At 37.4% G+C, this 24,698-nt stretch overlaps 2 protein-coding genes across 8 annotated transcripts in view; one reads left to right on the top strand and one right to left on the bottom strand.

Moving 5' to 3' along the window:
- Positions 1-497: 497 nt before the first annotated feature.
- LOC124263152 (transmembrane protein 242-like) lies at positions 498-17,600 on the bottom strand. The gene is made up of 4 exons (XM_046697719.1): positions 17,481-17,600; positions 6,059-6,159; positions 2,283-2,420; positions 498-1,954 (listed from the first exon to the last, which is right to left on the bottom strand). Exons 1-4 carry the CDS (start codon positions 17,584-17,586, stop codon positions 1,811-1,813), a joined length of 489 nt encoding a protein of 162 aa, XP_046553675.1. The 5' UTR covers positions 17,587-17,600; the 3' UTR covers positions 498-1,810.
- The window catches only part of LOC124263150 (palmitoyltransferase ZDHHC14-like), a 92,455-nt gene continuing 76,329 nt past the window's right edge, over positions 8,573-24,698 (top strand). Inside the window, exons 1-3 of one of the 7 annotated variants that reach the window (XM_046697712.1) lie at positions 13,028-13,435; positions 17,577-17,622; positions 18,050-18,236. In XM_046697712.1, the coding sequence (XP_046553668.1) occupies positions 13,421-13,435; positions 17,577-17,622; positions 18,050-18,236 (248 nt within the window). In that variant the 5' untranslated portion in view covers positions 13,028-13,420. Of the gene's footprint in view, positions 8,625-13,027; positions 13,436-17,576; positions 17,623-18,049; positions 18,237-24,698 lie in introns of those variants that run through there. The other 6 variants (XM_046697713.1, XM_046697714.1, XM_046697717.1 and 3 more) reach the window with 6 other exon arrangements.

The following is a 24,698-nucleotide window of genomic DNA, read 5'->3' as shown; positions in this document are numbered from 1 at the left end:
CTGACCCTCAACTATGCAGTTCACTATACCAGTAACAGTAAATAGGGTGGCAGCACTGACCTTCAGGATGACCTTGACATGACATAATAATGAATCAAACAATTTCAAGAGCTATAATAGAGATATGCATGTATGATATCCCTGAGACAAGATGACCAAACACCATGGGTGTGATTTCACACATAATTTGGGCAAAAATTAAAGTATTCCTAGTTCTAAGAAAAGAGGGATCATCAAACTACAGCCTGCTTCCAGCGAGAGCTCACATTCAAAATTTCGTCTACAGTGCTTTACAACCTCATGGTAATCCACTCTACACATTGCTTCAATATCAGGCAATGGTGAGGAATCACCTGAGTTATACACAACCCAATTTCAATCCACAACTGAAAACAGAGACACGTGACTATCAATCAACCCTGTATTCCTGTGAGAATGCAATTACCACTTAATACTGACAATGGTATCTGGCAGGACAAAATGACAGCAGAAACAGATGTACAAAATTAGTTTATTTCAATAACTAGAATTAAAGTGATGTAATCACAGTTCACATGTCAACTCCAGGCTGTTTCAGATACATCACATTTTCCATATCACATTTTGCACTATGTGGACGTCCATCCCAGCAATCTATACTCAGGCACTGCACACATGTATGTGACACTATGCACTAACAAAACATATCTGTCAACATGAATAAATAAAAAATATTTAAACTCATTTTCTGTTGCTATCAATAGAGACATATTAAACCTGTTGAAAATGTATCTCAAAAGCTTCAAAACAAATTATAAAATAGATTGGAAGATTCAGCCCTATGACAGAAGGAGGTAAGTCTACATTTGTTTCTGCTAGTATTCCCCATGCTCCATTTTTCCTCCCACATGAATAACATTTTTAGGAAATCTTGTATTTTCATATTTTTTACTCACTGAACTAAATATATTTGTATAAATTCACTGCACTCAGTATATCAGCTCTACCACATCAGTCTGTAGAGTCTGAACCAGACAATCCAGTGATTGACAACATGAGCATCAATCTATGCAACTGGGATACAACGACATGTGTAAACCAAGTCACCCAATCAGATTAGTTGCCTCTTATCACAAGCATGGGTTGCTGAAGACCAATTCTAACCCTTCACAAGTGTGTATAAAGACCAGGTTGTTACAACATGTCACCTGGACGATTGTGTCAACAAATCTTGACAGCATGGATCCCTTTTCGGGTAACATCCACTGTGTTCGCCGACCCAGAGTTAAGATTTGACATGATGTTATCGTCGGAATGTTGCTGACTACAGTGACCACGACACTGTATCTATTTGTTCAAAGTATCAAACAATTTGCCAATGCTGAAATAAATTATAGACTTTAGGATGTGAAAGATCCCTCTAAGGTTTGGAGTTAATGCAATGAGTGAGTGAGAGAGAGAAATTTTCGAGAATGTTATCTCCACATATGCCCTCACATATAGCTGTGCGCAAGTCAGTGTTCTAAGGTGGCACAACATTTCTTCATAACATAGACTCCTGAAGAGACACCGAGGCAACAAGCCACATCCTCTGTTCTCTGGCAATCTAAATCTTTCCTTATCGCTTGGATCACACTGCCTTATCCCATGGATTCATGAATCCCAAGGCTGGATCACATGATGGATCACATTGTTGTGCAGGATGGATCACTTGGCTGGATCACGATCCTATGAAAGGTGACCAGAGTTGGTCCAGGCTGTGTGACCCCTCTAATGGGTGCCTGTCTGTTCATTATGTTCCTCTCTCCATAATGTTCACCATGGTAGAGTGCTAGGATTTCTTGTCGGACTTCTTATCTTCATCAATGAGATATTCAAATAGTTCCCTTATGGAACTGAATTCAGTGCGACCTTGACTTTCTTTCTTTGGAATTTTAGGCATTATTGACTGCATCTTGGCTGTGAATTCTTTCATCTGTAATTAGAAATATAGAACCGCAATGAAGTCAGTAACTGTTTTCCCTGAATTGGTAATGGTTGATCCCTGGCTTTCGGCAGACGTCTGACTCTGGTATTACAAGAAGTGTAGGGTCAACACCAAGGTCATTCTAAACTATATTCTTCATGCAAACTTTCCATTAAACATACTTTGACCTGCTTGTACACATATGTTGCCAGTAAAACTTGATTCAACAGAAAATTAAGAATTTTTTTCAGAGAAGTAATACTGGTATTCCTTCAAAAGAACCTATAGGAAGTTTATACCAAGATAGCAGGGTAGTTGTGTGGACGCTGGTACTTACATTGTGTACCCCCATGAGCTTCCAGACAGTGAAGGAGAACAGACCCACACCCATCATGGAGTAGAAGCTCCCCCATGCCAGCGCCCTGGCAGCCAGCGAGCTTCCACTCTCCGGCAACTCACGAGTTGCTATCATGCCCTGAAACATCACATCAGACAACTGAAACATTCCTCAACGAGTCATGTTTACTGATACACTCCACTACAAGCTATCATTATAACAGCACATTGATACACTCCACTGAAACACTCCACTATGAACTCTAATTATGACAACACACTGAAATACTCCATTATGAATCATAATAATGAAAACATACCTAAATGAGATATAATGCCCTGAAACACTCCACAATGCCCTAAAACACTCCACTATAAGCCACAATGCCCTAAAACACTCCACTGATAGCCATAATGCCTTGAACATTCCACTATGCACTATAATGAACCCAAAAACTTCACTATAAGCCATAATGCCCTGAAACACTCCACTATAAGCTATAATGCCCTGAAATACTCCACTACAAGCCATAATGCCCTGAAACGCTCCACAATGTGCTATAATGCAGCTAAACAAGCCATAATGCCCTGAAACACTCCACAATGTGCTATAATGCAGCCAAACCACATAATTACAAAACTATAATGCCCTATAATGTCCTGAAACACTCCACAATGTGCTATAATGCCGCCAAACATGACACTATAAACTATAATGCCCTGAAACACTCCACAATGTGCTATAATGCCCTGAAACACTCCACTATAAGCCATAAAGCCCTGAAACACTCCACAATGTGCTATAATGCAGCCAAACACGTTGCTGTAAGCCATAATGCCCTGAAACACTCCACAATGTGCTATAATGCCACCAAACACCCCAATATAAACTATAATGCCCTGAAACACTCCACAATGTGCTATAATGCCCTGAAACACTCCACTATAAGCCATAAAGCCCTGAAACACTCCACAATGTGCTATAATGCAGCCAAACATGTTGCTGTAAGCCATAATGCCCTGAAACACTCCACAATGTGCTATAATGCAGCCAAACACGCCATTATAAGCTATAATGTCCTGAAACACTCCACAATGTGCTATAATGCCGCCAAACATGACACTATAAACTATAATGCCCTGAAACACTCCACAATGTGCTATAATGCCCTGAAACACTCCACTATAAGCCATAAAGCCCTGAAACACTATAATGCGCTTGGAAACACAATGTGCTATAATGCAGCCAAACATGTTGCTGTAAGCCATAATGCCCTGAAACACTCCACAATGTGCTATAATGCAGCCAAACACGCCATTATAAGCTATAATGTCCTGAAACACTCCACAATGTGCTATAATGCCGCCAAACATGACTATAAACTATAATGCCCTGAAACACTCCACAATGTGCTATAATGCCCTGAAACACTCCTCAATAAGCCATAAAGCCCTGAAACACTCCACAATGTGCTATAATGCAGCCAAACACGTTGCTGTAAGCCATAATGCCCTGAAACACTCCACAATGTGCTATAATGCCGCCAAACATGACACTACAAACTATAATGCCCTGAAACACTCCACAATGTGCTATAATGCCCTGAATAACACTGAAACACTCACTATAAGCCATAAAGCCCTGAAACACTCCACATAATGTGCACGCTATAATGCCCTGAAACACTCCACAATATGCTATAATGCCGCCAAACATGACACTACAAACTATAATGCCCTGAAACACTCCACAATGTGTTATAATGCCCTGAAACACTCCACTATAAGCCATAAAGCCCTGAAACATGCCATTATAAGCTATAATGTCCTGAAACACTCCACAGTGTGCTATAATGCCACCAAACACGCCATTATAAGCTATAATGTCCTGAAACACTCCACAATGTGCTATAATGCCGCCAAACATGACACTATAAACTATAATGCCCTGAAACACTCCACAATGTGCTATAATGCCCTGAAACACTCCAACACTCCACTAGCCATAAAGCCCTGAAACACTCCACAATGTGCTATAATGTCCTGAAACACTCCACAATGTGCTATAATGCCACCAAACATGCCAATATAAACTATAATGTCCTGAAACACTCCACAATGTGCTATAATATCCTGAAACACTCCACTATAAGCTATAATATCCTGAAACACTCCACAATGTGCTATAATGTCCTGAAACACTCCACAATGTGCTATAATGTCCTGAAACACTCCACTATAAGCTATAATATCCTGAAACACTCCACTATAAGCTATAATGTCCTGAAACACTACACAATGTGCTAAAATGCCGCCAAACACGCCACTATAAGCTATAATGTCCTGAAACACTCCACAATGTGCTATAATGCCCTGAAACACGCCACTATAAGCTATAATGTCCTGAAACACTACACAATGTGCTAAAATGCCCCTGAAACACGCCACTATAAGCTATAATGTCCTGAAACACTCCACAATGTGCTATAATGCCCTGAAACACTCCACTATAAGCCATAAAGCCCTGAAACACGCCATTATAAGCCATAAATTCCAAAAAGCCTTTTCGTCCTGACATCAGCGCTTTGAGCATGCATTGTGCTAAATATCTAATGTGAACTTATAAGCTAACATTATTACATTATAAGCTATAATGTCCTGAAACACTCCACAATGTGCTATAATGCAGCCAAACATGACACTATAAACTATAATGCCCTGAAACACTCCACAATGTGCTATCATGCCTTGAAACACTCCGCTATAAGCCATAATGTCCTGAGGTGGGGTGAGGTGAAATTGGGTTTAACGTTGTGCTTGAGAATATTTCGCTCTTATGACGACATGCATGCGTGTGTATATGTATGTGCGGCTGCTTGTTCTAGCCCAGACTGAAGCTGGTTTTATAGTGCTAGCCCACTGAGATAGCACACCGCAGTGAAGCATGAATACCCCACTCAGACACATTATACTGACTCCAAGCCGACCAGTCCTTGTTGTACCCATTAATGCCGAGTGCCAGGCAGGGACCAACAAGTACCATATTTTAATGTCTTTTGGTATGATGCAGTCGGGGATCGAACCCGCGACATTCCGCTCTCCAAGCGGACGCTCTAACCACTACACCACGGAGGGGGGCCATAATGCCCTGAAACACTCCACAATGTGCTATAATGCCCTGAAACACGCCACTATAAGCTAAAATTCCCTGAAACACTCTACAAAGTGCTATAATGCCCTGAAACACTCCACAATGTACTATAATGAACCTAAAGTCCACCATGATCTTTGATCTATAACACCCTAAAACACTCCCCAATGTGCTATAATGCCCTGAAACACGCCACTATAAGCCATAATGTCCTGAAACACTCCCCAATGTGCTATAATGCCCTGAAACACGCCACTATAAGCTACAATTCCCTGAAACACTCTACAAAGTGCTATAATGCCCTGAAACATTCCACTATGTACCATAATGAACCTAAAGTCCACCATGATCTTTGATCTATAACACCCTAAAACACTACACAATTAGCTACAATTACTGTAATGTGAGGAAACATTTGAATATGCCCTGATAAATTCATCTATGAGCTATAATCCTGAAAATGCCCTGAAATTTCACACAGAATCAATATATACTGACACATACCAAAACATGCTACGACCAACATAATGCTCTGAAATATCCCATTCTCAAATCAGATACCCATGTATCTGCAGCAGAACATACACAGAAAACATTAAAGGTGAGACTATGGGTGTGGCACTTACTTTATTGAACATGTTGGGATCTTTCTTCTTTGCCATGGCAACCGTCATCCCGAAACCGCCCAGTATGGACAGACCTGCCACCGTAGCCAGGAACACTCCCCCTGAGAACAGACATGACAGGCTATTGATGCTGGACAACAATAGAGGACATTGTCAAATAGTACTGATGTACGTCAAACACTACTGCAATAGGGTTGTAAATCAGCAGGTTGCTTGGGATGTACTTAGGAGTGTGGGAAGGAGAGAAGCATGGTCTTATGCTACATTAACAATATTGCAGCACTAGGACTCTAGAAATGGCATTAACATGCACCCATGTGGGGAAATCAAACTCAGAGCTTTGGGGTGATGAAAGCCCCCCCTTCGACGATATGTTGTTTGTGTAGTACATCTTTAGATCAGTCGGTGTGGCATGGCTGCAAACTACTGATGTTTCTACTTCCTTTAGGGGGCGGTGGGATAGCCTAGTGGTAAAAGTGTTCACTCATCATGCCGAAAACCTGGGTTCGATTCCCACACAGGTACAATGTGTGAAGCCCATTTCTGGTGTTCCCTGCCATGGTATTTCTGGAATATTGCTAAACACGGGGTTAAACTATGCTCACTCACTACTTCCCTTGGATGATATTGACGTCTGCTTATGGAAAATGGAGATGCACAGCTGGACTTCTATTGCTGTGTGCAGTGTCAAGCTACTAACATTAGCCTGTGAGAATGGACCTTCCTCCAATAATCTCCCAATCAATCCTTCCGTAAATGCAAGACCATCCTTACTCATCTACGACCCACTTACCTGATTTTTTATCATCTGTTATTGTCTTGATTGATATCTGCATTAAGGGAAATATGAGCTGCTGGAAATTCACAATTACCACTTACAATAAACCACTTACCTAATGATTACTTATGCAAATAAACTTCCTCATTAACAGATTAAATCGCACGACCTGAGTTGGCCGGCCTCCCTAATCCTAAATATGCAGGATTATAGAACAAACCATTCTCTCTCAGCTTCCATACTTCAGCATAGAGGGGGCATCTCAAAAGTTAACTGAGGCCATATTATTATTCAAGCAGTCAGTAGAGTTGATTTGTTAAAGAGTCAAGAACATGACCAAAGGTTATGATTCTGGAACTTAAAAGCAACAGTAACAATCATTACAGACATGCTTTCTTTTAAACTGTTAATGTGTAATGGGTCTTCAACATGTACTTAGACCAGTGGCACTATTATTCATTTGGTCACAATTAAACTTATCGGGATCTGTATATCAACAAATATTAACAAAAAAACAGAACAAAATACTTTTTATAAATGTTACTTAGCACAAACATGTCACTGTATCAGCAATATTATGGTGGTTTTCTGGAACAGACAATCAAATGATTGACACCATGAGCATCAATCTGTACAACTGGGCTACAACGACATGTATCAACCAGGTCATCAAGTCTGACCACCCCATTCCATTAGTTCTTACAACAAGGGTTGGTGACCAATCCTAGCCTGGATACTCCGGGTTCCTGAATTAAATCAATCAATTTCAGTGATATGTCACTCAACCATGATGATATTCTACACCACAGTTGTTGTTTTACAGTTACATCAGGTTGGCCTGTAAATACTGAAACCTAGACCAGACACGTAGTTGACAGCATGATCAACTTCCCTGACACCTTGATGCCTCATCTCCTGATCCCTATTTCTGTCAGCCTTCATTACAGGCAGGATATACTCAAAGAAATTTATCACGTTTTAATCACATTTGCAAACATTGTTGAAAAAATATTGTGTAACTTCAAACAAAATACATAAATTAACTTTCATAATATTCCCTGTGAAACTACTCTGACCAACACGATTAATCAATAAAACATAATTATTTCCAAGCTTACCTTGGCTTCTGTTATTTATGTCACTAGCCATTGTTATCTTGTTTTGTAAACTGCCTAAAGAGTCTGTCCATCCATCCGTCCGTATATTTGTAAGTATGTATGTCCATACCCACGCTGTATCATTTAGAAGAATGAGTAAGAACTCTGAAATGTTGTGTTAAACAAATAAAGTAGTTGAAAGTTGAGAAGTCCAAAACATCTTTGACTCCCATTCATCACTTGTAAAAGCCCTTCAAAGGACTTTACCATTTAACTAACAGTCCAAGTTTTGAAACAATCCCTTCAGCAGCTGAAGGTTGCAATTCATAAACCCCATTATGGAAATACTTCCTCACAATGAACTCCAGTGGTGTAGGGAGCATGTACATGTGGGACGCTCCCAGTGTATACGTATACATAATCCCCATGGTATACACACTGTAATGTAACAGCATTGTACTTCTTCTTCCACCTGCCTAATGTCTAATTACCAAGCCTAGCAGGGGAGGTAAGCAGCTTTAAGGAGGTAACTTGAATGGCCACTAATTCTCAAGAAATGGCTCCACCCCAACTGTCTTGCCTCAACAACATCACTGGAAATGTTGTGATTCTCATTTCAGAGACGACGTGTTAATATTTGGATTATCTGGTTCAATGGGAGACATATATGTTATACCGTGTGATAATATTGGTGAGTATATCTCTGACACTTCTATTGATTAATGTTGTACTGGGAGAGCGTTATTGAGTATATTACGCAAGTGGTATATCATTTTCTGTCATGTCTTGCAAAGAAAATCAATGAGAGATCATCATTTAAGATTCCTGACGCAAGAGATATATTCACAGAATAAATCAGACACGTTGCTTTACATAATCTCTAAAAGCAAGTGAATATATTGTGGAGAATAGAGCTGTATATCTATTAGCAATAGTCCATGATGTTCACGACAGGGTGACATGAACCACTGTCCTCTACTTGATAATCATGAATTAAGGTTGTTAGTCAAAATACATCACATTAAAACATGACAATTTTTAATGAATGACAACTTCTTTATTCTTTTTAATGCCATTTCAGAGCCATTTCTTGCACCTTCAACAGGTAAAACTGAGTAAGCACACCACAACTTGATTGTACCAACTCGCTTCTCTCTAGTTATTCGCATTGGTTTGTCAGTATTATTTTAACAAACTCACTTGCCTCAGGTGAGAACACATGTATCACATGTGCTTCAGTGTGTGTGCGTGTGCATGTGTTTTGCGTGCGTGTGTTTGTTTTGCATGCGTGCGTGTGTGTGCATGCATGGATGGGTGGATGGATGCATGCAATGAAGGGGCAAAAAGTAGTTTTGACATGTCGCTACAAGGACTAAAAGAAATTGTCATAAAATACACAACTGTATTTGTGCTCTTCCAACTTCTAAAACTTCTAATTTGAAACTGACATTATCATTTAACCATGAAAAAACACATGTATTTTTGCTTGTTCTGTCAGGAAATATTCAAATTATATCACTTATCAACCAATCACAACTGATAAGTAATCAACTGGAACAAAGTGATTACAATCTATGATCCATGATAAAGTGGATTCCCAAATATAAGCTTACACAAATACAGGTCAGCCTTATCTTAACAACAGATTATGTGACCTCATACAGTAATACACAATATCACTTTATAAATACATATTGAAAGAAGTATCGCACACCAATGATTTTTAACCCCCATATAGTCATTTATATTCATATCATAATTATGTTGGTTTGTATTAGTGGTGTTCCGATTAATTGAAATAATCGAAGATTGGTCGAAAGTGACCAAACGACCAAGCAATCGATCACATTTTCTCATAATAGAACACAAACGATTTTGGAACTGCTGTTTTAGTCTTTGAAACACTTGATGATGGAACATAACTTCGAAGTTGTCAGGGCCTGCAAGCTTGTTTAATTCTTAGAAAACTCACTTCACTAACTGAAAAGTCATGACTGAATATTTCTTGAAGACCCCAGAAGGTTTATGTTCATGAAATATCAACATCACTTTAAAGTAGCAAGGTGCATCATGTTATACATATCTGTGATAACAACCTGGATAGGAAATCTGAAAATTGACGCTAACCAATTTTTATCAATGATTGTTCGTTGGTAATGAAGCAATCATCAATTATGAGATTTCAACCAATTCTCAACACTAGTTTGTATGATTACTTTGATCCTTCAGGCGTTTGATTTCGGCTGTGCACATATTACGATGTATCTACTCTACTATTAAGCAAATATCACTGGAATTCGACATCATAGGGAAGGGTCAACTGGTTGGACGAAAGTAGCTTTCTTTTGCTTATGACTGATGACCGAGCTTTGGCACCACAGAAACACTGCATATGCACAACAGAATATCTTGGAACAAGTATCGCTGAAATCCTAGACAGGGTTGTTCTACCAAGGGTTGTGTGGTCCTGTGCATAGAGCTCAGGTCACAAACATTATGCCATGTTTACTCCTCTAAATAAACTAGTTTGTCGTCCTTTTCACATTTAGTTTTGCCCTTTAATTATTCCTTGAGGGTCAATTTATCCAGATAGTAAGTTAAATTGATGTTTGGATAAGTTCCTTTGCTGTGGTTAATGGTAACATATTGATACAATGAAAAATATGGGGTGTTGCGATACTTTTGTCCATGTGTATAGATTAAATTGTTACACCTTTCAAAGTTGAGACATTTATTTTTCAAGTGCTACTATTTATGAACGCTCATTTAAAACTTAAAGATCAAATTTATCATACTGTCGGATCAAAGTCAATTGTTATAAAAGTCCTACATGCTTCAGTGAAACTCGAGAGAATGGAATTGAAAAACAGATAAATATCGTGAGGACAAATCTGAGATGAAAAAGATTACAGGATTCTTTCATGTCTAATGGATGCACATAGATTTACAGAGACAACTGGGCTGCTCCAGACCCTAATTAATGTTTAACACAAATAAATTAACACACGCAAATAACCATGATAACTAAGAATATTTCACTTCTACAGGGAATATTACATTTTGGTGACCATTCCAAGTTAACATCTAGATGCTGTACCTAAAGTGTGAAACCAAAACACTATTCCTGTGTCACTCGTAGAGCTGTGATGATATATCGTAGTATCGATAATCGTGATACCTTTTCTGACAATAAATATATCGAATTTTCACTAGAATGTATCGTTGACCTAAAATGGTGATGTTCACAGAAATTGACGGTCATGTCAAAATTTACACTGTTACTAGTTATCAAAATACACTTTTTTAAAGAAAATAACTAAAGATAGCATATCGTGATACGCATCGTATCGAATCGTATCGTTCCAAGATATCGCGAATACGTATTGTATCATGAAATTTCTGTATCGTCACACCTCTAGTCACTTGTTGATTCAAAACTTGAATTTTCTGACAAACTGGTTATAAAACGAAGCAAACTGGCTGGACTGTCAATTAGGCTGAACTTATTCCTCCTTTAAATACAGGACATTTCAACAAAAGTCATGCATATTCATGTCCAAACCACTATTAAAACCCAAAGGATAGTTTGGACCATGAACAAGCATGAATTTCTTTAAAATGTCCTGTTTTACAGATAACTTGCTAATTAAGTACCCAGTTTCCACGGTGACCTGTAAAAGGCAGCCTCAGTCTGTCAACAACACCTTGACCCATGTACACATGTAGACAGCCACCACCAACAGCAGAACAAACAAACCTGACCTGAGAGGCTTTGAACCTGGTTAGACTGGTGTAGGTACATAGAAACTGGGGTATGTTCACACCACCTAACCCCTTAACCCACTGACTAATTGTTGGATCTATGTTATCATAATATATATGCACAATCCTATTTTCATTTCTATGTGCCCTAAATTTGTTTTTAATCTAGTATGTGACTATTGACATGGAAGTGAGCACTGCATAAACATGCTAAAGCTGCAGGAACTATTTTGCCGTTTGCAAATGTGAACTTTGAATTTATATCACTTAATTGCATAACTTGATACTAGAATGAATACAAAACTGAATAACATTGAAATTAAGTCAACAAATTAAAACAGAACGTATGACTAAATTCAAATTATTTTATATATAGAGAGACTGACTGAGTTTGGTTTTATGCAGCTTTTAGCAATATTCCAGTAATATCATCGCGGGGACACTAGAAATGGGCTTCACTCATTGTACCCATGTGGGGATTCAACCGGGTCTTCGATGGCGAATTAGCAACTTTTAACCACTAGACTACCCCACAGCCCCTTTATATATAGAACTAATGTAAGCATGAAATTTACAAGAATCATCACACAAAAATGATTAAGCATGAGATTCTTTCTTCAAGACCTCACTAAGACAAATAATGTCAAATGTGATTCAATACAGTTGCATTAACGTCGACATAATTCCCTTTCTAACATACTTCTGAACAAACATAGATAGGCTTCATATTTCATGCTGAAACATCTTGAGGCGAGAAGGAAATTAATTGAGGCAAAAACAGGAAAACAACCCAATCATGAGTACTGTCAGGGTTACTCTCACCTTAACTTCCATAAAAGAGCATGTAAAAACATGTCTTATTAAAATTCCCTGCCTAATTTCAATCCTTGCAAAATATGTCACCTCATATTTGTAAAATTCAAGTTACATTTGCTTTTAAAACAATCAAACTAATTGATTTGGCCTAATCTAAAAACTCCCCTTATCTCAGCTTCTAGACAACAAACAGATTTCTGGTTCATGCAACCCATTGATTCCATGATCAACATACTGCTGGTGTTTCAACTCTAACAGTACACAACATTAAGATCCCCAAACTCTGCCGTGACATGCACTGACGCTTCACACCAGACATTGTACACGGACACACTGTCAATATCCTTCGTATATACACTATCTCACAACTACATGATCTCTCTACCTGTCCTTAAAAGGCCTCGTCTCAATGCCCTATAACTTCCAATGTTGCTTTAGCTACCACTGAGTATAGGGAATACAGCATGGAGACTTTAGTGCCCTGCGACTATCTTGTTTTATTTATGTGTCACGAAGACTGATCAGGCCAAGGAAGCGTGACCACAGTCAATAGCCAAGAAGTCAGTGTAGTTCACAGGACATCCTCCTTATTTCAAATATTGAGTCACATAGCTCAATATTGACTATACCTGTGCAACAGATACTTGGTTGAAGTCACCAATGTGCATGTCACTGTTTGAAGCCATTTGTCCGACGGTATAATTCAATGTGGGCACTATTCACATGATAAAGGACAGACTGGAACCTGGGGTTATTTCGCAATAGTACGGATCACTACCGGTTGTCAATGAAGGTGGTGTTTTGTAAACATATAGGTCGGTGTGAATGTACGAGTTACATAAAACATCGGAGTAATGGATTAGATTAGCTGGAATCTAACACACACCTGTGGGATGGCTGCCCGTGTGCATGCAGCACACACAGGTGAGTCAGTGAGTGAGTGAGGGATATTGATGTAATATTGATACTATGTTGATCCAGCTTGATACTGCCTTGACACTGATACTGACAAAATTAGATCATACTGACATAATTCTGAAGTGTTGAAAAGAAGGTATCATTATGACATCAGATTGCTGAAATATTGACATGATTTTGATGACATTCTGTAAAGAAAATACCATTATGACATAAAATTGACAGTATACTGATGTCATTTTGACACCGTAGAAATAAATATTAGGCATGTCCCTGTCACAACTGCCCTAAGACATAATGGGTTGGAAGGCTGTGCAAGGCTATTGTCAAAGTAATATACAGCACAAATCAAATTCAGTTATGTAAATCTATCTAAAAGGTAATGAAAACACAAATCAGTTACAGATAACGTCTCAGTTTGACACAGATTATTACATTAGGTTGGGGAATGACTTGGGGGCTGACAAACTAAGAAAGTAATCTATAAAACTAGGTTAAACATTTCAGTCGGAATCAAGTGACTTCATGTTTACAGTGACAGCCAAACTGAAACAAACAGCTGTAGGCCTATGGCAAAGTAAAATTGTTCCTCAATCAGAGAGGTAGCACTGATATTTCATATTCTTCTACAGGTGGCTCTGGGTTCTTTACCACACTAGATATTTACTTTTTCTCTGAGTTATCTTCAGTGTCAACATGCCGCCATGATCACATGATGACAAAACAGCTGTATGACAAAGCATGATAGTTCCTCAACAGGAAAGGTAGACTTGAAGTGTCATATTCTGCTACAGTAACATATTTGTTCAGTTACAACAAATAGATGTACTTAATATCAAAATCAGATGAGAAAATTCATTTAAGATCTACCGTAGTAATTCAATAACAGCAAGTCATAATAATTCTGCATAAAGTATAGGACATCAAAATAGCTGACCTGATAAAACTTTCAATGAACTTGAGTACTTACAGGCGTTAGTCATCACTGATCAATTGGTTGATAATTAAAAGATGGTCTTAAAGAACTGTAAATTAGAAAATGAGGCAAATTCATAGACTGCTGTTGCCAGTCACCGTCAGTATAGAATTGGATCCAATGAATACCATGAGAATTTTGAAGTGCACTTCTGTGCATTCTTCTCCAGGTCACACAGAGGATATTTTATGAACATACATGCTGCCAAACTCACAGATTTTACCCATTGTCAGGTAAAATAGGACAACAGGATTCCCAGGGAATTCTGCTGAATATGGAAATAGTCCATCACCGTGTACATCAATTCTGGAAGACAGTCTCAGGGCATCAAAATGTGTCATTCATATGCAATCATGTGATGGGCATCTAATTATTCATATCCATTTATTCATATATATATTATGTATTGTACATATTAAATACACCTAAATTAGAAGTGACAAAATGAAAAGCAACTACTAAAGTCTCAGGGTTACACAGATGAGGCAGGTGTTTGCAAATGAGTGAGAACATCCTGCTCTTATTGCACCACCTGTTAGACACAAAGGTGAAGGTCACTAGATGGATGAAACAAATGAAAATTAAATTCAAGAAAAATGTTTATCAAGTAATTTAGGATGTCGACAAACTCTGAGCAACAATGCACCTAGCACCACATTGCAAAATCATGGGTTTAGGAAAATATACAAAATTGGTTACAAAGTGGAAGGTTTAAATGATGTTCAATGAATTTCACTAGATGGATGAAAATGGCAAATGAAAATTAAATTCAAGAAAAATGTTTTTCAAGTAATTTAGGATGTCAACAAACTTTCTGTGGATCCATACTGTTTATATCTTTTCTATTTGGCATGGTTGGAAAAGCTGAAACTAAAGGCTAACATTGTTCAGAAATCAGGTAGTTTAGTATTATATGTTCAACATCAGCTAATACATACAATGCACTCATTATATTCTTATCCCCAAAATAACAGTTACTATAATTTGTATGATGTTTAGCAATTCATCTCGCTTTGGCACAGTTCGGACAAAGAAATTATTTCAAACTATGTCTGTTTATTTCACATTTGACTTTGGGCTTGTGTCACTTGATTCTATAAACCTAAACTATATATATTCTGTCACTTGATTCCATAAACCTAAAATATATATATTGTGTCACTGATTCCATAAACCTAAAATATATATATTGTGTCATCTGATTCCATAAACCTAAAATATATATATTGTGTCATCTGATTCCATAAACCTAAAATATATATATTGTGTCATCTGATTCCATAAACCTAAAATACATATATTGTGTTGCTTGATTCCATAAACCTAAAATATATATATTGTGTCATCTAATTCCATAAACCTAAAATATATATATTGTGTCACTGATTCCATAAACCTAAAATATATATATTGTGTCATCTGATTCCATAAACCTAAAATATATATATTCTGTCACTGATTCCATAAACCTAAAATATATATATTGTGTCATCTGATTCTATAAACCTAAAATATATATATTGTGTGACTGATTCTATAAACCTAAAATGTATATATTGTGTTACTTGATTCCATAAACCTAAAATATATATATTGTGTCACCTGATTCTATAAACCTAAGGGACTGTGGGGTAGCCTAGTGGTTAAAGCATTAGCTCGTGCCGAAGACTCGGTTTGGGATTCCCCACAAGGGTACAATATGTGAAGCCTGTTCCTGGTGTCCCCCGCTGTGATATAGCTGGAATATTGCTAAAAATGATGTAAAACTAAACTCACTAATTCACTATACAACTAAAACATATATGGGTTTGTATCAGTTGATTTCATAAACTTAAAATATATAAATGGGATCATCAAAGTATCATGATATTTCATCCAATAACAGTCTTATGATATGCTTCAATACAGTGGCCTATGCACAACTCAAAAAGAAATATTTTAGAAGTCATCAATGCATTTTTTTTAAAGTTAACAAAAATTGAACCCTTTCAAAATATTACTTTTCTTACATTAAAACATCTTCCAGCTTTAGCAATTGTTGTGTGGAACAGGTCATCAAACTATCAATGCAATAGAATCTTTAAAGCATGATTTTGTTAACTTATCCAGCAAACCAGTAACTAGATACTGTATTGGGTCTGCATCAAGTCCTCCTACATTTATCACCATTAAAATACTGATGAATAGAATAACTGAAGTAGAAACTCTGAACTAGATCAATCTTTCTGGGTCCCCTGATTCACTTACACAGAGTACAGTAACTAGACATGAAGTGTTGTAAAATCTACCGACTGAGAAGGTAAGGTGTTCATCGTTCATTCTGACTGTTCAGAATATTATGTGTCCTCTATATGAAATATGTTATATAGGCATATCACTGAAGACAGACTTGACTTTAAGATTTCCACTTCTTCATTATGTCACATGTCAACTCTGCCAAACTAATACTAGTACATCATATATCAGTGAGATATGAAACACATGCTGTTCATGCAAATGATGATAGCCAGCCAGCAAGCCCTCCCTTTTCAATAACACAGGTTATGAGCACCATGTCTGTCTATTTTAATGATGCAAAATGAACTATCACAGTAATAAAAATATGAATAAATAATATATTGTTATAAATCATTACACTTTAACACTCTCTAATACTGTCTAAAAACTGATTAATCACATCCATGAATTTTTGGGTAAATTTATAGTATTTGCTCTTAGAGCACATTTAAAGATTCAAGTTTATAATGCTAATTAGGTCTAATCATAAGAAATTTTTACACATTTTCACTTATATTTGAATATTTCCGTGCTACTACTAACATTTACTTTCTAAAATGAATAAAATATACGGCATGCTTCAGTGATAAAAGTGTCAAGGGGTAAGACCATTTCCAACTCACATTAACATACTTCTCAATACACAGACTGATTACATCATTGCTAAGTTGCATCCCGGTTGAGTGAATTAGCCCACGAATTTAGGTGACATTGACGACAAAAGAACAGGTGCTAGTCTACACTCGTGCTTTTCACACCTATGTCTGAATAGCTGATCAACACTGTGTATTAACGCACCAATTAATTTCGGCGTCCCGGTAGGAGGCACACTGTCAGTTTTGGTTGTATCCTTTGGCGCACTTGAGCGTTCTCCTGAATCAATTTTGTTTTTAGTGGAAGCCATGCTCACCACATATGTCAAGGGTTAAACAAGGTGAAGGTCGGTTATATATTTTATTACTGATAGTATTCCCGTAACCTGATTTTGTATCTATTCGTGTTTATCATATCGTTAACAATATAAACAAATATTGGAACACGTAAAATACATATCTTTGGAAAAGAAAATGCCAAGAATACGAAACAACACTGATAGGAAATGTCATTGCAGTACGCATGCGTCATGAGATCATTATGATCAACAAAGGTCTTGGTGACAAATGTGTATGAAAAACAGATAGAATTTAGAGGTATTTGTGTAGAAAAATAGACAATTCGATCGTTGGATACATTTTAAGATGAATTAGGATCATTACCGATTTCCTTGTGATGGTCCACCAGGCCCTAGTGAGGGTATTTCTCCCCTATAGAACACCACTGTTTGCAACTAATGAAAGACCATCTCGTTTATACTGCTGTTTCGACAGAGTCTCCGTCAAAACATATTGACGAAGATCAGGATAAAATGGCGAAAAAAGTGAGAAGATGGGAAGTATTTCCAGGAAAAAATAAATTTCACTGCAACGGAAGAATCATGATGGCCAAACAAACTGGAATCTTCTACTTGACTTGCACCTTGATCATCGTCACCAGTGGACTGTTCTTCGCGTTCGAGTAAGTATACTGGAATTTTGAAATTACATTTCAGACCATTTCACTTTATATCGTTACCAGTTGAGAACTTACCTCATATTTCTCTTAATGAAATATTCAGTGATTTGTTTGAAAGGTAGTAGATAGATCTACTCAGATTCGATGAGACATGCAGATCATCATGGCCACTTCCTGAAATTACCTATCAGACATGCCAGTTGACATTTGACCATTTCTGTGTTTGTTGAAGGATTGGAAACTGTTAGTTTATACTGAATCTATGAATATACACAAGGAGAGTGAGAGGAGAATGGGTATAGGTGTTTTTCATTAATTGTATCTGTGTGGAATATCAACAAGGCCTTCTGCATGACAAGCAAACACAATTCATCTGCCCATCTATCCCGCTGATAACACAAGAAATGGTTAGAAACATGTATCTTGTGTTGCATAATAATGTATGAATTCTCATTGACACTGCACAGGTGACAGATTTTAAACTAGGCCTGTGTAGTTTTTGTAGTATCCCTTCGCGCTTTCATTTTATGTAGCATTTGTCTTTAGTACAGCGCTGTACATTAGTATCATATATCAAGACATCAGGTGTGTTTAGAATCTGTAATGACCAGTCAAAGTATGGTCTCTCTGTAAGTATCCTTGTCCGAAAATGTTTTTATAAATATTATCCCAAAAGGTTTTCAACAAAGACATGAATGTTCTTCAATTTACAGCCCAAAGATTACAGTCAAGGGAAAAGTATCTCAGCTATACACTAATTTGTTTATGATTTGGTTGGAAGTATTGTAGATTCTGAATGTTAAATGTTACACATATAAGGTAAAAATGATCAAAATTTAAAAATACAGCTTTTAAAAGAAATATGACAACTTTTCAAAAGACATGCTAATTTGTTTCAATATGTATATAAAGATGTAATTGTTTATGGGTATTCCCAAACATCTTAGAGCCCTTTTTCTAGTCATGTAATGTGAAGATAACTACTGGGCAAGATATATGACCCTCAATATGATGGAAAATTTGGTGTTATTCAATCTTTATTATGGTCTTATGGATTTAGTTCTAAAGCTTATGTACCCATAAATCCAGACAGATTCAGGAATTCAGGTTCTATTACCTAGTTCATGATAAACAGGAAAGTAAAGCACTGAATCTGACGTGATTGTAAGTACAGTCAAATCCTGATGAGTCGAATGCCGGTGTCTCGCGAATATTATGCATAACTCGAAGTACCTGTCGGTCCTGACCATTCCCTGTTATAGTTGTCATCATTTGATTTCCGGTTACACGAATTCGTCTCATAAATACACACGATGACTCGAGAAGGAAATTTGGTCCCATGACATTCAAACAACAGCAATCTTGTATACATATAAGCCGAAGTCAGTCAATGAGAAGTTGATTGGTGTAGCAAACGGATCCAATTAACAAACCAGCGCGGCTCACACCTTTCCGCCATTGACGGGTGAGTTCAAAAGGCAGATTAGTGATTTTACGGAAATCACTGTCTGTGCTAATCAGACTGGAACTGATAAGGTGCCCCTATCGATATGGAAGTCATTAGATAAACAGATGCTTAGGCGGAGGAATTAGGACTGGATCATCTTTTTTTCTACCGTCATCGACACCTATGTCTCGAATACACCGATAAGTCGAATTTATTACTTGGTCCCCAGCGATTCGACTCATCGGGATTTGACTGTATGTCATTAAATATTCAGTAAGTATCCAGGCCTGATCTAGAGGATGTGAATGGTTAGTACACATGATATGACACACAAAGACATTGAGTTGTAAACATAATGGTACTAAGTAGGACATGGACAGGACAAGATCTAGAACCTGTTGCCGGGAGAACTTCTTGTAATACCTTAAACACATTTTCCAGTGATGTTACTGTATATTGTTACTTTATTTGAAATTATGAATGAAAGTCAAGAGGTCAGTGTTTCAGGATTCAAATACTACAGGAAGAAACATTAAGGACCTAGGATCCCCCCATGATTTTGAAAACAATAAAACAGCTATATACATCGTCGTAAGAGGCAACTAACGGGATCGGGTGGTCAGTTTCGCTGACTTGGTTGACACATGTCATCGGTTCCCAATTGCGCAGATCGATGCTCATGCTGTTGATCACTGGATTGTCTGGTCCGGACTCGATTATTTCCAGACCGCTGCCATATAGCTGGGATATTGCCGTGTGCGGCGTAAAACTAAATTCACTCACTCACTCACACAAATAGGGTACAATGACATGCATGAACCAAGTCGGCAATGCTGACCAACTAATCCCATTAATCACCTTATACAAGCATTGGTTGCTGAATGCCTATTCTATCTCATATTTTCAAGGGGTCATTTTAACTAATGTTCAATTATTTTCAAAATATGTATTTTCTATCATGATAGAGCAGTGTATGTATCATTTATCATATTGAAGCCCACAGTTCGCAGTGCAATTGAGTTTCTGTATATCATTTAAATGATTCATTTCACTTATATAACCTTTGGAGTCCATGCATCATGCATGCCAAAATTTGAATATTTTCATGAAATTCAATTCATGAGCATGTAGCTTCAAGACAGTTATTGTAAGGTTGGTTACAAGGTGGAACTACTAGACATTGATACTCATGGTTGTCTAAAGTATTTTATTTAGCTTAATAGCATGATGGATGATTGTGTAATGTAGAACTATTACCAATAAATCACAAGTGCATTGAAGGTAACAGAGTTAAGCCGATCCTCTATTTCAAGTAAATAGTGTATAATAACTATTCTTCTATTCTAGAGCTGTTGTGCATATGGGTACATTGGCTAACTCATGTTCCTATACATTTATAGCTGGAATATTGCTACAAGTATTCTAGACCCATGCTTACATACTCATGCATGTTTGTACAATATTTATACTTGTGAATATTATCAGTGATTGTAATATGTACACCTTATGTATGAAATGAAGACAATCAGGATTTGTGTCTATCACTCTGAAGCTGCCATTTGATGTCTTAGACACAAAGAATTTATAACTACACAGGCCGTTACATTCACCTCATCTGATGACAGGAATATTAACAGGGATTATGCCAATGGGAATAAGAAATCGATGGCTGCGTGTGATGAGATGGATGTGATGTCTGATGTTTTATGTTTCTGTGGCATGTATCACAAGGCTGTGTTTTCCAGATAGAGTGGTCTTAGATTGTGTACATTGTTCGGTCACCTAGATCAGTGTCAGGAATATTGACCTGTTGTACAGTTATTGTTCATGTCAAGTTGACCTCATTCCACTGTTATAGCGAGGAACACTTCCATTGTCAACGTTACATCTGAGTGGCAAAGCATGACAGGGATGCCATTTTGTCAGCATGGTCAAACTGGCCTTATTACAAGGGTGTTACTTATAACTAGAGACATTATGGTCAACAAAAAGCATACAATACACTGGAATTTTTTTGCTACTCAGTCCTACTTAATAAGGATTTTTGTCATTTTGTAATTGATCACACAGAATTCATTATGAATTGAATTTCTACCCATCAATCATTGACACTCGGTGGTCTCATGCTCAGCCTCGAGTAGGAAACCGGCGAATAAGGTTTCTTCATTTCACTTATGCATGTTATTTTACAGGGTTTTATATGGTGGAGAAATGTACACACTAATGGATGTAGAAAAAATATAGATTGCATCCCAAGAGATGTACAGTGGTATTTATTGAAATCTCATGTTTCATTACTTGCTCATTACATTATGGGTCCTTCAGGTAAGGAAATAAGTAACCCATACGTTTGTAGTTCAAGGTAAAACCATATGAGTTTGGTGAGACAAACACCTGATACCACAACTGCTATAGGTAATGCTAAATGCCCCAAATACATGTCTGGCTATAAATTAGATATGCTGTACTTTTTCAAATGCTGTAGAGCAAATCCCTGGAATCGCATGACCCACATTAGTATTATTTTTTTTGTTTTTTTTTTTGTTTTTTTTTTGTCTAATGCCACACAGAGACTAGCTCAAGCCTTATGACAGCGGTCTTGAAAATGTTTAGTCCAGGCCTGACAACCCAATGACTGACATCACAAGCATCAATCTATGCATTCAGAAAATGATGAGATGTATCATCCACGTCAACGAGCCTGACTATCCAGTGACTAACATCACAAGCATCAATCTATGCATTCAGAAAACGATGAGATGTATCATCCACGTCAACGAGCCTGACTATCCAATGACTGACATCACAAGCATCAATCTATGCATTCAGAAAACGATGAGATGTATCATCCACGTCAACGAGCCTGACTATCCAATGACTGACATCACAAGCATCAATCTATGCATTCAGAAAACGATGAGATGTATCATCCACGTCAACGAGCCTGACTATCCAATGACTGACATCACAAGCATCAATCTATGCATTCAGAAAACGCTGAGATGTATCATCCACGTCAACGAGTCTGACTATCCAATTACTGACATCACAAGCATCAATCTATGCATTCAGAAAACGCTGAGATGTATCATCCACGTCAACGAGCCTGACTATCCAATAATAGAGATCACAAGCATCAATCTATGCATTCAGAAAACGATGAGATGTATCATCCACGTCAACGAGTCTGACTATCCGATGACTGACATCACAAGCATCAATCTATGCATTCAGAAAACGCTGAGATGTATCATCCACGTCAACGAGCATGACTATCCAATGACTGACATCACAAGCATCAATCTATGCATTCAGAAAATGATAAGATGTATCATCCAAGTCAACAAGCCTGACGATCCAATCCCATTTGACAATTCTTATCAAAAGTTGGGGTACATGAAGAAAAATTCTAATATGGTTCTTCATGCAACTTAATTTATCTTATGACATGCTGTGACTGTATTGTAATAGTATTATGCTTACAGTTATGTCGGGTAGGATGAGTAATCAAGTATTCAAACTGATAGAAATGGGGATATTGTGATTACAATAAGTGACCTGGGCCCCGTTTCTCAGAGCTCTCGTAGCGCTACGACTATCTTAAGTCAATTTTACAGTATGGGAGGTACGAATGCTACGAGAAAAGTTACGAGATCTTAGGCTTACAAGAGCTTTGTGAAACGGGGACCTGGATTATTGTGTGTCATAGTCATATAAGAATTGTTGCTCATACTCTTGACGACAGGTTTACACATACACAACAGACCTAGATCCAGCTGTTGAGCTGCTGATACAATATAACATTCACTCACTCACATGTTTAAGCTGCCATGAAATACTTCTCACAACAAGGTTAAGCTGACTCACTGATAATATATTTATGATCCTGTGATTCATCGAGATTTATGAAAATGAAAAATGTATTCAGATATTTTCATTTTGAAATGACCCACAGAAGATTCTTCCTAGTTGGCCATTCAGCTACTCTGTTTCTTCCCTATGAAATGGCTTCAGAGAACATTTGACTTTTGAAATATTATTTGACCTTTTTGTTGAAGACAAGTTAGTGATCAAATAGTCTTCTTTTTAATCCACTGAATTTGAATATTTGTTTGCTAGTATTAGTGATATTTTCAAATTTTCAAAAGTTTGCAAATCATCGGACATTTTGCCCTTTTAATAGGTATATGATGAAGATGCAGTTATGATTCCTATAATTTTATCCAAAGCATGTATTGCACCATAAGGTCCATGATGAAGGTCAACATCGATTAAGTTTAGCGTTTTAATCTGCTTGGGCAAGAAAATTTATAGACCTGGAATGTAGTAGAGTAATTTAAGTTCAACAAAGCTTAATGAAGATGCTAACTCGATCCCTCTTCAGTAAACACATTCAACATGTCCACCTGCCATCTTCACACTAAAACCATGTGCAGCCAAATTAAAATAGGCAACAGAGACAACAAGTCAAAATGCAACCAATTACCCCAAATTGATTTTTCAGTGAAACATTGTGGCCAGATCATTGCTGATTTACTGGGCCAGCTAGGTCACCAACATGCTTTGAGTTGGAGTCATACGGGGTGGGATCATAAAATCATCTATCAGCTGTCATTCAGGGGATATTCACCACCTTCTTAGTCCACTTGTCAGTTGTAGTTTTTGTAGAACCAGGAATCAGTTAGTTTTATTCTCAGGGATTGTAAAAGGCAGGGGCCATGGGCCATTTTGCACATTAGAATAAAAAATGGCCCATTAAAATTTTGAAGTTTACTATTAATACAAGGGCAGTGGCCCATTCTAAAATCAGAAAATGGCTAATAATCCTGAAAATGACAAATTGTCAAAGTTCTCTTTCCCAATCCCTGTATTCTCTTGCTTTTTTTAACCATGCACTAAGCAACATTCCAGTTGCCTGGTAATAATTGCATCTGGAGTCTAGTAAAATTGGTTTTGGTCCAGTAAGTCCAGCTGATGATAGTTCATATGTTTATGTGCCATGTTTGACCTATAGACAG

Source organism: Haliotis rubra, unplaced genomic scaffold, assembly GCF_003918875.1.
Source record: "Haliotis rubra isolate DU_JTF1 unplaced genomic scaffold, ASM391887v1 Scf87, whole genome shotgun sequence".
Classification (NCBI taxonomy): domain Eukaryota; kingdom Metazoa; phylum Mollusca; class Gastropoda; order Lepetellida; family Haliotidae; genus Haliotis; species Haliotis rubra.
This window is presented reverse-complemented; position numbering and strand designations above follow the sequence as displayed.

Excerpts from the sequence above, each read along its gene's own strand:
- LOC124263152 (XM_046697719.1), bottom strand. The coding sequence starts at position 17,586 with ATGGCTTCCACTAAAAACAAAATTGATTCAGGAGAACGCTCAAGTGCG. Across the intron at positions 6,160-17,480 it reads CGGGACGCCGAAATTAATTG|GGGGAGTGTTCCTGGCTACG; the intron begins GTGCGTTAATAC and ends GTCTGTTCTCAG. Across the intron at positions 2,421-6,058 it reads ATCCCAACATGTTCAATAAA|GGCATGATAGCAACTCGTGA; the intron begins GTAAGTGCCACA and ends GTGATGTTTCAG.